Raw genomic sequence first — 15916 nt, 5'->3', positions numbered from 1 at the left:
ATTATTCTACATGATCTCCGCTACAAGGATTGATGTATTAAATTTTAAAATTAATAAAGTTACGATTATTAAAGCGATGCAACGGGCCAAAATCGCGTTGCCTTTGCCTGAGTCTTTCGCGTCAGATACATTCTTATAATAAACATTCTTATAATAATACATTCTTATAATAAACTGACGATTATTAAAGCGATAAAGCGGGCCGAAATCGTGACGCCTTCGCCGAAATCGTCTGCGTCAGATACATTCTTCGCTTACATCTCGTCTACCGTTAAAGATATCGATACTATTTGAAAAAAACATTATTCTACATGATCTCCGCTACAAGGATTGACGCATTAAAATTTTAAAATTAATAACCTTACGATTATTAAAGCGATACAACGGGCCGAAATCGTGATGCTTTTGCCGAGATCGTCCGCGTCAGATATATTATTCGCTTTGATCTCGACTACCGTTAAAGATATCGATGTTATTGGAGAAAGGCATTATTCTACATGATCTCCGCTACAAGGATTGACGCATTAAAATTTTAAAATTAGTAAGCTTACAATTATTAAAGCGATAAAGCGGGCTGGAACTAATTTAGAATCTGGTTATTAACTTGCTGAGAGGTTTGTAAATATTCTCGCGCTATTATATTCTTAATAGAGATTAATGGCGCTATTATATTTTTATACTTGTATCCCTTGTTATACTTAATATTGCATTACGCATATCTTAGCCACGTCTATGAGCATTTGTCGCCAGTAATATATTTTTGTATTTAATTTTATCATCGTCATTGTATACGTCAGTTATTAGCGAATCGTTTAATGATATATATGAATTTGATCTTTTTGTTCCATACTTTGACTCTTTCTTCAGATGCTTGTCTTCGAGCATACTCGATGGTTCGATTTTCGTTTCATTAGATTCCACATTGATTGTATTTTTGACCAGTTGTTTTAGAGGTTCGATAATTGGTTTAAAGTGCCTCTCCAATGCGACGTCTTCCTCCATTTGACCGGTTTTTAAAAAACCATATTTTTTGCGGATTGATTCACTCGTTTTTACAATCTCTCTCGCAATTTTCTCGCGATCGTCACTGTCAATCGTCGTCGCCATGTTGCGCTCGAACGAAAATTTTTAGACGTTGCTCGATCGATGTATCGATAGCGACTAACCACTTTACGGTATTGCAAAATCGTTAAATCCTTTTCGATATCGTCCATCAGTCTGTAAGCTGTCTTTATCAATCACTACAAATCCATACTTGTGTTGCCAACATTTCTGACAGAATGCGCGAAAATCGCCGTGAGACATGTCAGTATTTACATGATCGTTGTATACATGTTTCAAGTTTGTACCATCTTGTTTAAATAAAATCAGTAAATTTGCATTGTCCCGTATGAGATGCTTGGGTATCTTGGCATACGTTTGACAAAGATAGAAACAGTCGATGCTCGAGTGTCGACCCATTGCACAGTACTCTCTTATCGTATCTTGCTTATGGCATGCCACGTCGTCAAAGATAAAAATGGAATTCGGAAGCGCCTCGCTCGGTGGAATAACGTCACTATTATTAGAGAATGTAAAATAACCAATTTCATCGATCGATAATAGCAAATTTTCCAAGTATCGATATTTCGGTTGCTGAAGTGATTTCGAGTATACGTACACATTCTCGAAATGTACACCGTGTGGACTTTCTATCAAACTTATCAACACGTTAGTCTTACCGCAAATGATACCGCGTATAGTGGTCGGCAGCATGTTTCCATGCTTGCGTATTCTTTCTCAGACATTATTCGTGTTTTATCGTCAAAATTTAACACTTTGATTATCGTCGCTTGTCGCGCGAACCGCATGTTTGCTCTCGCGAATCTCAAATCCGTCAATTTGGATGACGTCGATGGTTCCGGTACTCATTGTGTTGCGTATGCAAAGAGGGGAGATCGTGTAGTATATTTCGATAGTTTTGGAAATCTTCGACCGCCCAAGGAATTAGTGCGATATTTTGGACAGAATGTTGCAAATATAGAATACAATCACACGGCCTATCAAAATTATAATCAAAGTAGATTTTTTTAGATTTAGATTAGAATGTCTTTATTGTTCCCCAAAGGGGTTACAAATATCTACATAACTTAGCGCATCTTATACATATCCTTAATCTATCCTAACTTATACTATTTAAACTACTTAAACTAACGTATGCTATCCATATTCTATCTTTCCTTCCTGCCTATACACACACACACGTTAACTTCCTAAACCATCTTAGTCTATTTTGGACCTCCGCTTCCAGTTTTTAATAATCTACTTCACATTCTCTCCTCTTTCCTTCCTCCCTCCTTCATTCTCTCTCATTCTTCCCACCTTCCATCTCTTTCTCTCACCCCCTTTCTCTCACCCTCTCTCTCACTCCTATTACTCTTCCCTTCCTCCGTTCTCCTGTATTCATTCACCCCTCTTTTCTCTCTCATTCTTTCACTCCCTCTCTTCCTCCCCGCCCCTCCCCTCTGCCCTATCCCCCTTCTCCTCAATACTTCCTTCATTCATTTCTCCCCCTTCCCTTCCTCTCTTAATATTCTTTCCACCGCCTCTTGCCAACTTTCCTCCCCCTCTCCTTCTCCTCTCCTGCATCCGTCCCATACATGTTCCCATGTCTCTCTCTCTCTCTCTCTCTCTCTCTCTCTCTCTCTATTACATACCCTACATACTTTTTTCTCTTCACTTTCCCAATACCTACTTCCCCTCATTTCATTGCCTAGCCTAAATCGTGTCATCCTTCCCCACCTCTTCTCCGACCAACTCTTTTTTAAATACTCTGGTATCCCTCTCTCTCTCGATTCCATGCCAATTCCTCTAGCCCTGTTTCTCTGAAATATCTCTCTCTCTCTCTCCTTCTCCCATTCCGAAACTCCTCTACCCTTTTCTGATCTTTTCTTGATTTCTTCCAAATAATCCTTCGCTAAACTACCTCCTTTCCCTTTTTCTAGTCTTTTTTCAAAGTTCCATACTCTTCTTGCCGCCCTACTTCTAAGTTTATCCCTTTTTAATTCCTCCCTTACCATGTATCCTGGTGTTCTCCTGTCTACTCCTAGTAACCACTTTAAGAATCTTTCTTCTACCTTCTCTACTTTTTCCCTTTCCTTCCAACCCCATACCTCTACTCCATAACTTAACACCGTCCAAACTAATGCATCAAAAAGCCAGATCCTCTTCCTTATATCTTTTCCAAATTTTCTCTTCCCTATACTCCATACTTGCCCCATAATTCCCACCGCCTTCCTTACCCTGTCTTTTACATGACCATTTGTCTACCATTTGAATGAATCACGTATCCTAAATATTTTATTTTTTTAACCTCCTCTATCCTCTTCCCTTTCCACATCCACTTTACTCTTTTTTTCCTGCCCCCTCCCTTTCTAAATACCATTATCTTTGTTTTCAGTACGTTCACCTCCAGTCTCTTATTGTCCATGTATCTTTCAGTCCTTGCTTGCCCTCATCTCATCTTCCTCTTCCGCTAACAGCACGATATCATCTGCGTATGCCATGGAGAACACCTTCCTCTCCCCCAACTTAACTCCACCCCGTTTTCCCCTGGCAATTTCCTCCTCCATATCTGCTGTCACCATATTAAATAATATCGGACTTAACGGACATCCCTGTCTCACTCCTCTACCCATCCAGAATTCTTCACTTATCTCTTCTCCTATCCTCACTCTACTCTTTGTCTCTCCTATCACCTCTTCTATCCTTTCTATCAGTCCCTCTCTAACCCCTCTTTCCCGTAAAGCTCTTACCAGCACCTCCCTGTCTACCGAGTCAAAAGCCGCTTTCAAATCTATAAACACGCTTATTAATTTCTTTTTCTCCCTGCTAATCTGTCTTTGCGCCAAATAATTCAGTACATATACATTGTCCATCACCCCTCTTCCTTTTCTAAATCCTGTCTGATTCTCTGGTATTATACCTTTCTCTTCTACTTCCTCTCTTAGCCTTTCTGCCAAAATCGACGTGTATATCTTATACAACGTTGACATAAGCGTAACTCCTCTATAATCCGTGACTTTATCTCCTCCTTTTTTCACAATCGGTGCTATTATCCCTTCCTTCCATCCCTCTGGCCATCCCTCTACTCTCCATACCTTATTACACGTTTCCCATACCCATTTTCTTATATCTTCTCCCCCGTATCTCCATACTTCATTTGGTTTATCATCTAATCCCATAGCCTTGTTTAACCTTAAATTGCTCATAATCTTATTAATTTCTTCCCATTCTATTTACCTCTTCATCTCTTTTCTATTCCTTCTCCCTCTTCCTCTCCGAACTCTTTCCTCCATTCCTCCTAATAGCCCCATAAAATACTCCTTCCATTCCTTCATCTGTATCCCTTCCTCTACTTCTTTCCTTTTCCTCCTCTCCCTATTAACTATCTCACATACTTTACTTTGCGTTCTCGCCTCTCCTGCTTCCCTTATTAATCTTTCTCCCTCCTCTTTCTTTTTCCTTTCACACATCTCCTTGTATTCTCTCTTTTCCTCTCTATACCTTCCTCTCTCTTCTTCTCCTCTCCTCCATTTCCTTAACTTAAGCCTTACCTCCTTCTTTTTCTCTATACACTCCTTATCCCACCACCCCCCCTTTTTTTCTCTTCCTTTCCTTCCCCTCTCTCGCTCTCTTCCAAGGCCTTCTTTATCCTTTCATTCATTTTCTCTATCTCTTCTTCCGTCCCTCCTCCTTCCCCCCTGTATTTATTTTTCCTATTTCCCTCCTAAATTTCTCTCTCCCCTCCTCGTTTCATATCCCTCTCCTGCCTTTTTGTCTCGCTTTCCTTTTCTTCTTCCAACTGTCTTCCCCTTTTATCCAGTAAATCACCGGGTGATGATCCGAGTCTATGTCCTCTCCTATCTCTAATTTTTCTATTTTTTCCCATGTCCCTTCATTTCCTAATACATAATTTATTACCGTGTTTCCCCTCCCCCCGGTATACGTGTATTCTCCTTTTTCATCTCCTCTTATATTCCCATTCATTATACTCCATCCAGTTTCCTCTAGCACCTCTACCAATCTCCTCCCTTCCCTATTACTCTTCTTATCTTTGGAGTTCCTATTCTTTCTAATCTCTTCCTCCTCCCCCATATTTACCCTACATCCCATTTTTCCTGTTCTGGCATTAAAGTCACCTCCTATTACTACTCTTTTCTTTCCTCCTCGCTCTCTTCCATCCACTTCTCTAACCCCTCTATCTTCCTCTCTAAGTCCTCGTTCACATATATTCCCACTATTCTCCACTCCTCCTCCCCGCTTTTTAATGTCCCCGTCATCATCCCTTCCTCCATTATTTCGATTTCTCCTATCTCCATTTCCCTTTTTCTTCTTATCCCCATTATCATTCCTCCCATTGCTCTTCCTTTTTTATTCTTTCTGCTCGCGTATTGTACCCCCCATTTAAAACCCTTCAGTAACCTGCTTTTTAATCCCCTCCATCCTTTCTCATCTACCCATGTCTCCATGAGTACTATAACGTCCCACTCCCCAATCCTATCCCAAAAACCCTTATCTTTGTTTTTCAAACCTGCTATATTCCAGAACGTTATCTTCCAAATCTCCTCCTCCTTACCACTCCTCTTACGTCTCTCTGTTCTCCCTCTCCCCCCTTATCTCTCTCTTGTTTGTCCTCCCCTCCTTCTCCCCTGTCCTTATCAATAGCTCCTCCTCATCTTCCTTCCCCTTTATTCCCCCTGTCTCTCTCCCCTATGTCCTACTCTCTCCCCCTTCACTTCCCCTCTTTCACTTTTCAACACTTCCTCTTCCTCATACCACTTCCACCATTTGCCATCTATTTGCAATCCCCCATTACCCATCCGTCCCCTCCTGCCTTCTCCTTCCTCTTTCCTAGCTATCTCCCTGAGCCTCCATCTAACCTTTCTTTCCTCCCATGTTAAATCATCATCTATCCTTGCCTCTCTTCCCCTCAACTTTTTCTTATTCTCCATAACTTTTCTTTTCTGTTCAATGCTCCCTAACGTCACCACCGCCATTCCTCTCTCTCCTTCCGTCATTATCCCAACTCTTTTAACACCTTCTATTTTTATATCTACTCCTAATTTTTCCAAGATCTTTTCTACTCCTCCTCTTACATCTCCTTTTTCCATTCCTACTCCCATAATGGGATTCCGATGACCGGGAATTCTGATGTAAACCGCCGCCGCCATGGCTAGTTGAGACGCATCCGAAAATCCGTGTATTTCAACTGTCGAAGCGTTGGAACGTAGGATGCCGAGCCATCTTGGTATTGAAACTTGCTCGATTTGTAACAATTGATGTCGGAAGGTTGTCCATCTCTCTCGTATTTCATTAGGGAGGGGTTCATCCCACCCTGTCTTCAACAACCAGAGTTCTTGCAGAATGATCTTCGCTTTGATCAGAATGGGCGAAATTAGCCCCAACGGATCGTATAGTTTTGCGATGTCCGAAGCAATCGCTCTTTTGGTAACAGCGGAAGCAGTCGGAATCGTGGACGAAAAATGTAGTATGTCTGAACAGGGCCGCCAGACGAGACCCAAGATCTTGCAAAATTTTCTCTATACACTCCTTATCCCACCACCCCCCCTTTTTTTCTCTTCCTTTCCTTCCCCTCTCTCGCTCTCTTCCAAGGCCTTCTTTATCCTTTCATTCATTTTCTCTATCTCTTCTTCCGTCCCTCCTTCTTCCCCCCTTTATTTATTTCTCCTATTTCCCTCCTAAATTTCTCTCTCCCCTCCTCATTCCATACCCCTCTCCTGCCTTTCTGTCTCACTTTCCTTTTCTTCTTCCAACTGTCTTCCCCTTTTATCCAGCAAATCACCGGGTGATGATCCGAGTCTATGTCCTCTCCTATCTCTAATCTTTCTATTTTTTCCCATATCCCTTCATTTCCTAATTCATAATCTATTACCGTGTTTCCCCTCCCCCCGGTATACGTGTATTCTCCTTTTTCATCTCCTCTTATATTCCCATTTATTATACTCCATCCAGTTTCCTCTAGCACCTCTACCAATCTCCTCCCTTCCCTATTACTCTTCTTATCTTTGGAGTTCCTATTCTTTCTAATCTCTTCCTCCTCCCCCATATTTACCCTACATCCCATTTTTCCTGTTCTGGCATTAAAGTCACCTCCTATTACTACTCTTTTCTTTCCTCCTCGCTCTCTTCCATCCACTTCTCTAACCCCTCTATCTTCCTCTCTAAGTCCTCGTTCACATATATTCCCACTATTCTCCACTCCTCCTCCCCGCTTTTTAATGTCCCCGTCATCATCCCTTCCTCCATTATTTCGATTTCTCCTATCTCCATTTCCCTTTTTCTTCTTATCCCCATTATCATTCCTCCCATTGCTCTTCCTTTTTTATTCTTTCTGCTCGCGTATTGTACCCCCCATTTAAAACCCTTCAGTAACCTGCTTTTTAATCCCCTCCATCCTTTCTCATCTACCCATGTCTCCATGAGTACTATAACGTCCCACTCCCCAATCCTATCCCAAAAACCCTTATCTTTGTTTTTCAAACCTGCTATATTCCAGAACGTTATCTTCCAAATCTCCTCCTCCTTACCACTCCTCTTACGTCTCTCTGTTCTCCCTCTCCCCCCTTATCTCTCTCTTGTTTGTCCTCCCCTCCTTCTCCCCTGTCCTTATCAATAGCTCCTCCTCATCTTCCTTCCCCTTTATTCCCCCTGTCTCTCTCCCCTATGTCCTACTCTCTCCCCCTTCACTTCCCCTCTTTCACTTTTCAACACTTCCTCTTCCTCATACCACTTCCACCATTTGCCATCTATTTGCAATCCCCCATTACCCATCCGTACCCTCCTGCCTTCTCCTTCCTCTTTCCTAGCTATCTCCCTGAGCCTCCATAAATGCCCAGGTGTTAGAGCAGAATAATCCGAGACATCGTCAGATAGCGGACAGAGCGGCCGAGAATTTAATACCGCTTCAATCTGAGTGGTGATGGTAGTCATCTCCTCATACGTTACGGCGGTGTCTCCCAGTACACGTCGCAGATGGAACTTCACGGATTTTACAGCAGCCTCCCATTTTCCTCCAAAGTGTGGAGCTGATGGAGGGTTGAACCTCCACTCGGTACGGTCGTTGGCTAGAAGCGAGGCGAGGCTGCCAAGCTCCTTGGAAGATTGTGCAAATAAGCGTTTTAACTCTACGTCCGCTCCCACGAAATTCGTACCACAGTCGCTTTGCAGTGTTGCGCATATGCCTCTTCTTCCAGCGAACCGTTTATAGGCAGCAATAAACGCATCCGTAGTATAATCCGTGACTACTTCGATATGCACAGCCGATGTAGTGAGACAAACGAAGATGGCGAAGTAGCCTTTATAGGACCGCGCCGCCCGCCCTCTCCAAGTTCTCAGCGTCACGGGACCGGCGTAGTCAAGACCTGAATTGTAGAAAGGCCTCGCTGAAGTCACTCTGGCCGTTGGTAATTGACCCATAAGCTGCCTTGCTCGAATGCCGCGATAGCGAGCGCAACGTCCGCATCTCAGTATGTAAGATCTTACAGGCGCTCTTCCACCAATAATCCAAAAGATTTCGCGCAAGAGGCTTAGGGTAACTTGAGTGCCCCCGTGGAGCGATCTCCGGTGAGCATCACCGATGACGAGTGTCGTTAGTGGCGACCTTCTAGGTAGAATGAGCTGATGTTTAGCTTCGATATCGATCTGAGCGTAATGGAGACGCCCACCGACTCGTAATAATCCATCTTTATCTATAAATGGCGTAAGTCGCACCAGGAAATTGGATTTCGGCAGTTGTTCTTCTCGTAGGATGAGCCGTATCTCTTCGCGAAACCATGCTTGCTGTATGATCTTCACCCACAAATCACGACTTCGATGAATCTCTATCGGGGTCAATGGATAATTAGATGGAGAAGATTGTGGTACCTTACGCAAACATGAGATAAATCTGCCACATGTTGCAGTGATGCGTAATAGTTTCATAAGAGAAGAATATTTGTTCAAAAGCTCCCAGTAGGTAGGTCGACTTGTGGTAACCATTACATGCCCGGGTCGTTCTTCCAAGTTCGAGTTTGGCGCAGGTCTATGTCCAATGGAAGGCCAGGATGTTCGTGATTCGGATAGCCACTTGGGTCCGTTCCACCATAAATTATGGTGAATCAGTTGATCTGGTGTCAGGCCACGCGATGCAAGGTCCGCGGGATTTTCTTTTCCCGGCACATAACGCCATGAACCACTAGGCAGAATTTCCTGTATGGCGGATACACGATTTCGAACGAAATCTTTCCAGCGCGATGGATGAGGTGTGATCCAGGTGAGAGTCACCGATGAGTCCGACCAACAAAACACCGTTGCCTCATGCAGCTCGAGAGCTTTTGATGTCTGTGCTATCAATCTTGCTAATAGCAGAGCAGCAGTGAGCTCGAGTCGAGGAATGGTGAGCCGTTTGAGAGGCGCTACTCTAGTCTTCGTGCATATCAATTGCACAGAGCCTTTGTCTTCGTCACCGGGAATTCTGATATAACCCGCCGCCGCCATTGCTAGTTGAGACGCATCCGAGAAGCCGTGAATTTCAACTGTCGAAGCGTTGGAACGTAGGATGCCGAGCCATCTTGGTATTGAAACTTGCTCGATTTGTAACAATTGATGTCGGAAGGTTGTCCATCTCTCTCGTATTTCATTAGGGAGGGGTTCATCCCACCCTGTCTTCAACAACCAGAGTTCTTGCAGAATGATCTTCGCTTTGATCAGAATGGGCGAAATTAGCCCCAACGGATCGTATAGTTTTGCGATGTCCGAAGCAATCGCTCTTTTGGTAACAGCGGAAGCAGTCGGAATCGTGGACGAAAAATGTAGTATGTCTGAACAGGGCCGCCAGACGAGACCCAAGATCTTGCAAAAAGCGGGTTCGATCTCTACATCCGAGAGCGTTTCCTTATTGGATTGAGGCAAAATCTCAGGTCGGTTACTATTCCACTTTAGCAATGGAAATCCTCCCGCTTCGCAGAGCTGAATTAGTTGCTGCATAATGTCTTTTGCCTCGGATGATGAATCGGCTCCTCCAAAGATGTCGTCCACATATCTGCCCTTCGTCATGGGAACGACCGCTTTAGGAAACGGTGTCCCTCATCCTTCACCAATTGTTGAAGAGTTCTTAATGCCAAGAAGGGCGCACAGTTCAAGCCGTATGTTACCGTTGTAAGACGATAGGCGATAAGTTAATTATCCTTTCCGAACCACAGGATTCTCTGAAGGTCCCAGTCGTCGGGGTGAACGGCGACCTGTCGGAACATCTTCACGATATCGGCAGAAAAAAGAACTCTGTGCGTGCGTGTCCAGAGTAGAATTTCGCACATATCGGTTTGAAGCTTTGCACCAGCGTGGAGAATATCGTTCAGCGAGAGACCGTTGCTTGTGCGGCTGGATCCGTTGAACACGACCCTTAATTTGGTGGTGCGATGGTTCTCTCGTAATACCCCATGATGGGGAAGATAATGTGCCGGGAACGTCTGGCCGGAGGACGTATCCGCTTCCACCATGTGGCCCATGTGCTGGTACTCGTTAATAAAGTCGACGTAGAGCTGCTGGTACGTACTCTTCGAAGAGAATTGCTGAAACAATCTCCTAAGGCAACCGAGAGCCTTCGACTTGGATTCTCCTAAAGCGGATGGATTAACCTTAAGGGGGAGACGAACAACGTATCTGCCCGTGGGGTCCCGTGAATAAGTAGACAAGAAGTGTTGTTCACACTCCTCCTCCTCTTCATTCAACGTTGCCCTGGTGGTATTAGGGAGCTCCTCCTGCGTCCAAAACCTCGAGATTAAGTCCTGCAGTTCGAAATCTGGTGAGCAATGATACACTTGCGCCGAAAGGGGGTCTTTGTCCGCCAATGTTAAACCACAGAGGACCCATCCGAAAATGGTTTGCTGCGCCGTAGGTGAAGAGAAGTCGCCTGGTATTAATCCTGGTCGAATCACGACATGATAGTTATCAGAGCCGAATATGATGTCTATCGGTCCGATGAAGGAATAATCCGGATCAGCTAGCTGGAGTCCTGAAATGTAAGGCCATAAAGGAGAGCTCACATTAAAAGGTGGTAACTTGGTCGTAAGGCGTAACAAGATGAAGGCTCGAATTTGACAGCTGGAGGCTGTATCGTGGACGGACTGTAGTCGTATCACGACACTTCCCTTCGTGCGACTGGAATATGTGCCACCAATTCCGAGGAGAGGTATAGAGGCTGCACTACGGTATAGTTGAACTCGATGTACCAGATTCTCCGTGATAAAGGACAGTTCTGTTTCCTGATCGATCAACATGCGTACAGGATGATGTTTTTCATTGCTTGTTCGTAGCAAGGTTCTACTAGTAGCAAGCAGCGTGAGCCTCCCCGTAAGATCTGCCTGTATGGATTGGTGAGCACACGTTTTTAGTTGTCAGTCAGCCGGTGGTTGTGCTTCTAACTTCTTCTCGGATGGATTCGCCGTGTTCATGCCTAACGTACTGACATAATGCATCGCTTTTGATGTTTCGTTATGGACCGCATGGATGAAAGTGTGATGCTTCTTTCCACATTTCAAGCATCGTTTCGTGGTCTGACATTTCCTGACCGGGTGAGGAGCAAGACAATTGAAGCATTTTCGGTTCCTGATGACAATGTCCTTGCGCTGTTGAACCGTCTTGTTCTGATAGCTCTCACATTTTGCTAAGGAATGTGAAGATCCGCACAGAAGGCACACAGAATTGCTTGAGGCCGGTGTAGACGCAGCGACATGCGCCGCGACTCTCGAACGATGCTTCCCAAAGGGAGTGGCAGCAGGTGTCCCTGTGGTCGAAGTGAGACCGATATTCTCCATTGCTCGTGTCCTTCCTATGAAGAATTCCTCGAATTGAACGTAGGTTGGATAAGTCGTGGATAAACCAAGTTCGACTTTCCATGCCTCACGAGACTCCGGGTCGAGCATCTTCACAAGATGGTGCAGTAATAAAGGGTCCCAGCTACTCACAGTGCATCCCAGAGAACGAAGCGCCGCAGTTGCCTCAGAGATAGTTGTTAAGAGAGTGCGAAGACCTTGTGCACACTTTGTCTTGAGTGGCTTCAAGCTCATGATTCTGTCCAGCTGAGAAGCGATCAAGAAGCGCTTATTTTCGTACCGCGAGATTAATAAGTCCCATGCGATAGAAAAATTGTCGCCTGAGATGGACAGATTGCCCACCAATCGAGCGGCCTCTCCAGTGACGCACGTCTTGAGATAGTGCATCTTCTCCACAGTTGACAAGTCCGGGTTGTCCTTGATTAGTGAGGTGAACAGATCATGAAACGACTTCCAAGATTGATAGTCTCCGGAAATGGTTGGCAATCTTATGCGTGGCAAGGCACTGCGTGGCATCAACGATGTAAATGCTCCTCGATCCGAAAGCGTTGTTCTAGAGTGGCGGTCCGTTGTGTCAAACTCGTCTAGGTGCGTTAATAGTTTGGCACGAGCATAAACGTAGAAGGCCTGACATCGTTCGTATACGCGCTCTCTCAGGTAGGAGTGTTCGCTCAAGGCATCATTGTCGGATAAGCGCAAGTTCTCATGTTCATCTTGAAACTTATTCCAGTTTCGCTCGAGCATATCCAGGCGCGCGCTGACCAGCTGACGACTCGATCGGGGTGCATGTTCATCATCAAGATTCGTCGATTCCTGTATAAGCGTAAAACGGCTCTGTTGGAGAGCGATCCTTGTGTCCAAATTAGACATCTTGTGACGTAGTTTGGTGTGGAATTCAAATAGTAAAACTCTGACGCGGATATCCGGCTCGAAGGACCAAATAAAATGTAACTAAAGGATGTGGGTTCGGATCTGAGTTCCGCGTCGAGCTCGTATCGAGTAATAATTAATACCTGAAAGTAATAAGATCTGAGGAGAACAATAAAAATATCAAAGGGGGAAAGAATTTAAACAAGGTGCTATTTTTAAATCGAGAAACATCAATTATATTACTACGAGAGAGTAGATTCAAACAATGTATTGAGTTGGAACCATAATAAAATTATTTAAACAACAGGCTATAAATTAGAATTATCTTAGTAACTGTATGACTGTCCGCTTCGCCGGTGGCGATTTCAATCTGATAAAACGCGACGAGAAAGCAAGAACTTTGGCCAAAGTATATTCAGAATAGAACACATTATCGGAATAATAATAATATATCAATAAGTTATTAATTGTTATAATTAAAATGTTTCTTAATCTAGAACTCAAACCGAAAGAGAAACCGTCGCCGAATTCTGTTTAATAATCATAAATCTAAGTTCAATATGAATGAATAATAGTCGGTATTTGTACAAACATAAATTAATCGTTATAGAATGTGTAAGGACTGTAATAATATACATATCTGTAAATGATGTTGTCGTATCAAGACGAATCACAGCGCAATCGCTATGGTAGAAAAGTAAGAGTTGATTAAAGCGCGGTTACCTCGAGCAATCACCGAAGGAAGAGGTGCAAGAGTCGGCCAAAACTCTTTTACCTTTTGAAGGAGGTTCGGCTTGTTCAAGGCCGAGAAGCCTCCTTCCTCTACCCTGGGGCGGGGAATGTAGCTGCCCTTAAGAGCGGACGTAGTACGCAGAAAACCAGGCAATGCCGTTATGGCGGACGGTACTACGCCGCGAAACGAGCGAAGTTCGCTCTGGCCACCAAAATTTCGTGCTGCCCTCGAATATCTTTGATAAGGAATGGCAAGGGTTAAACCCCGAAAATCATCCGTAGGATGATTTAGTAGCTGCCCTCAAACTCAACCGTGTATTCACTTTCACTCTCGTAATTAGCGATCACGACACAAGCTCGTAGGAAAAACTTCTTCCTTTCTCCGTTTCCAAGCAAACTAATAATTAAAGCAGCAGCGCGTTGCTATGGTTCTCTCATGCCGCTGTACCAGCGCCTCCGCGGCCTCGCGCTATCGATTGTGTCTAATATCACAGTGTGCAATTGCAACGTGTCCAATTGTACTGTGCGCAAGTGAGCCTCTCCCTTGAGATTTAGCCCTCTTTGTCGGCGCAAACGGTGTCGGTGATTTCGACTACTTCCGCAACACCTTCCGTTCTAGTTTTCTTTCTATTACCTTTATTTTTGTTTCTAATTCGTCTCCTCCTGCTACCCCGGTTTCCTTCTTGCCCCCCTCTCCTACTCTTCCTTTCTCTTCCTTAATCAACTTTCCTAATTTCCTTTCCAGATTTTCTATCCTTCCTCTCATCTCCCTTCTTTCTTCCTCCCATTCCCTCTCCCTCTCTCCGAATTCCCTTTTTATCCCTTCTCCTTGTCCCGCTAAACCATCTTTGATCTCTCTTTAATCCTCTCTTATCTCTTCTCCTAGCGATTTTAACCCTGTTATTATATCCTTTCTTAATTCCTCTCTCAATTCCCTCTTCCATCCCTCTCTATCTTCCTCCTTCCTCTCCCCCATTGACTTTGGTGATCTTACTATTATTTTACTTGATCTAAACATAGAATCCTCTTCGTTCTTATTATCTTCTCTCTCCCTATTCTTTTTCAAAAATTCTGATATATCTCCTACGCTTCCTTTTCTCTCTTTCGAATGCTTAATACCTCCTTTACCCATTCTCCCCCACTTCTCTATCCCCGTTTTCCTTTTCAACTTCTTGTTTTATACTCCTTTCCTTTTCGCTACTTATCTCCTCCTTCTCGTCTCTATTTGACTATTCTTGTTTCCCCTCTATCTACTCTCTTTGCTTCGTGCTTTGTCGCTCACTAGCGTTCCACCTCACTTTTCCCTAGCGCGCGCTGCTTCCCTAGCGCCACGTCGCGTCTACCACTCTACCTACTGTATACTCCGTGCCCACTCGCACACAACGGCCGGCTCGTAAATGACCTTTTATTCCCTTCCCTTCCCACACCCAGCTCTCCCTTAACTCCTTCACTCTCTCCTTCACCACCATTCCCTGTCACTCAGCACCTCTTGCATATACGGCGGCGGCAAAAATATATAAAGATTGAGATTTTGACGATCGACAGCAGTCGTGCATCGTTCTTGCAATAATGCAGTACTATTATCAGCATGATCGCGCCAACGTTTGTGGATCTGCAAGGATTCATTATCGGGATAAACTTTGTCGTGAAGGAAATAGCGATACTGAGAAATGGATTTGTTCTTTCTCACTACCTTTTTGCATGTCCCGTACCATGGCGTGCGCTTACAAAATCTGAGAGATGCCAAGCTTCATGGCTAATCGGACATCACCATGGGCTTCAATGGGAGGATGGAAACGTTCCATACAGCTTCGCCAGGCGTTTGATTACGAGAGCTGTGATGGGTGCGGCGGAAGAGGAAGATGGAGCATCTCCTATCGTGTACGTTAAAGGACACGAAAAACGAGAACGGCTGGCCGATATACTTGACGATGATGCGAGAAACGACGTTATTATTGAAACCTTGGTTGCGGACTATGAAAATATCACTTCGTTAAATAGCCGTTCAATAGTCGTTCAATAGCCGTTCGATAGCCGTTCAAAGCCGTTCAATAGTCGTTCATAGCCGTTCGATAGCCATTCGAAAGCTGTTCGAAGCCGTTCGATAGCCGTTCAATAGTCGTTCAATAGCCGTTCGATAGCCGTTCGAAAGCTGTTCGAAGCCGTTCCATAGCCGTTCAATAGTCGTTCAATAGTCGTTCATATCCATTCAATGGCCGTTCGATAGTCGTTCGTATCCGTTCAATGGCCGTTCGATAGCTGCTCAAAGCAGTTCGATAGTCGTTCAATAGTCGTTCATAGCCGTTCAATGGCCGTTCGATAGCTGTTCAAAGATAGCTATTCTTTTTAAAATTTTAGTACGTTCAAACTAGATTAATATATGATACTAATAATACTTGTTTTTCTGTTTCAGAAGGAGCGCCGCCTTATTATTATATTAT

General features: G+C 44.1%; 2 protein-coding genes across 2 annotated transcripts; both read right to left on the bottom strand.

Annotated features, from left to right (window-relative positions):
* Window positions 1-5189: 5189 nt before the first annotated feature.
* LOC115241021 lies at window positions 5190-10095 on the bottom strand. The gene is made up of 3 exons (XM_029816532.1): window positions 7764-10095; window positions 5792-6415; window positions 5190-5572 (listed from the first exon to the last, which is right to left on the bottom strand). The coding sequence occupies exons 1-3, from the start codon at window positions 10093-10095 to the stop codon at window positions 5190-5192; spliced, it is 3339 nt and encodes a 1112-aa protein (XP_029672392.1).
* Window positions 10096-10217: 122 nt separating this feature from the next.
* LOC115241020 lies at window positions 10218-11318 on the bottom strand. The gene has a single exon (XM_029816531.1). It carries the CDS (start codon window positions 11316-11318, stop codon window positions 10218-10220), a length of 1101 nt encoding a protein of 366 aa, XP_029672391.1.
* Window positions 11319-15916: the final 4598 nt, after the last annotated feature.

This window comes from Formica exsecta, unplaced genomic scaffold, assembly GCF_003651465.1.
Source record: "Formica exsecta isolate Colony F162 unplaced genomic scaffold, ASM365146v1 scaffold462, whole genome shotgun sequence".
NCBI classification, from domain to species: Eukaryota; Metazoa; Arthropoda; class Insecta; order Hymenoptera; family Formicidae; genus Formica; species Formica exsecta.
The sequence above is the reverse complement of the archived record's forward strand: the minus strand, read 5'-3'. Positions and strand labels throughout refer to the sequence as shown.

Coding starts and splice junctions, on each gene's coding strand:
- LOC115241021 (XM_029816532.1), bottom strand. CDS start 10,095: ATGACGAAGGGCAGATATGTGGACGACATCTTTGGAGGAGCCGATTCA. Junction 6,416..7,763: donor GGAAGAGGAAGTGTTGAAAA/GTGAAAGAGGGG, acceptor TTCTGATCAAAG/CGAAGATCATTCTGCAAGAA. Junction 5,573..5,791: donor GGAAGAGGAAGTGTTGAAAA/GTGAAAGAGGGG, acceptor GGAATATAGCAG/GTTTGAAAAACAAAGATAAG.
- LOC115241020 (XM_029816531.1), bottom strand. CDS start 11,318: ATGTTGATCGATCAGGAAACAGAACTGTCCTTTATCACGGAGAATCTG.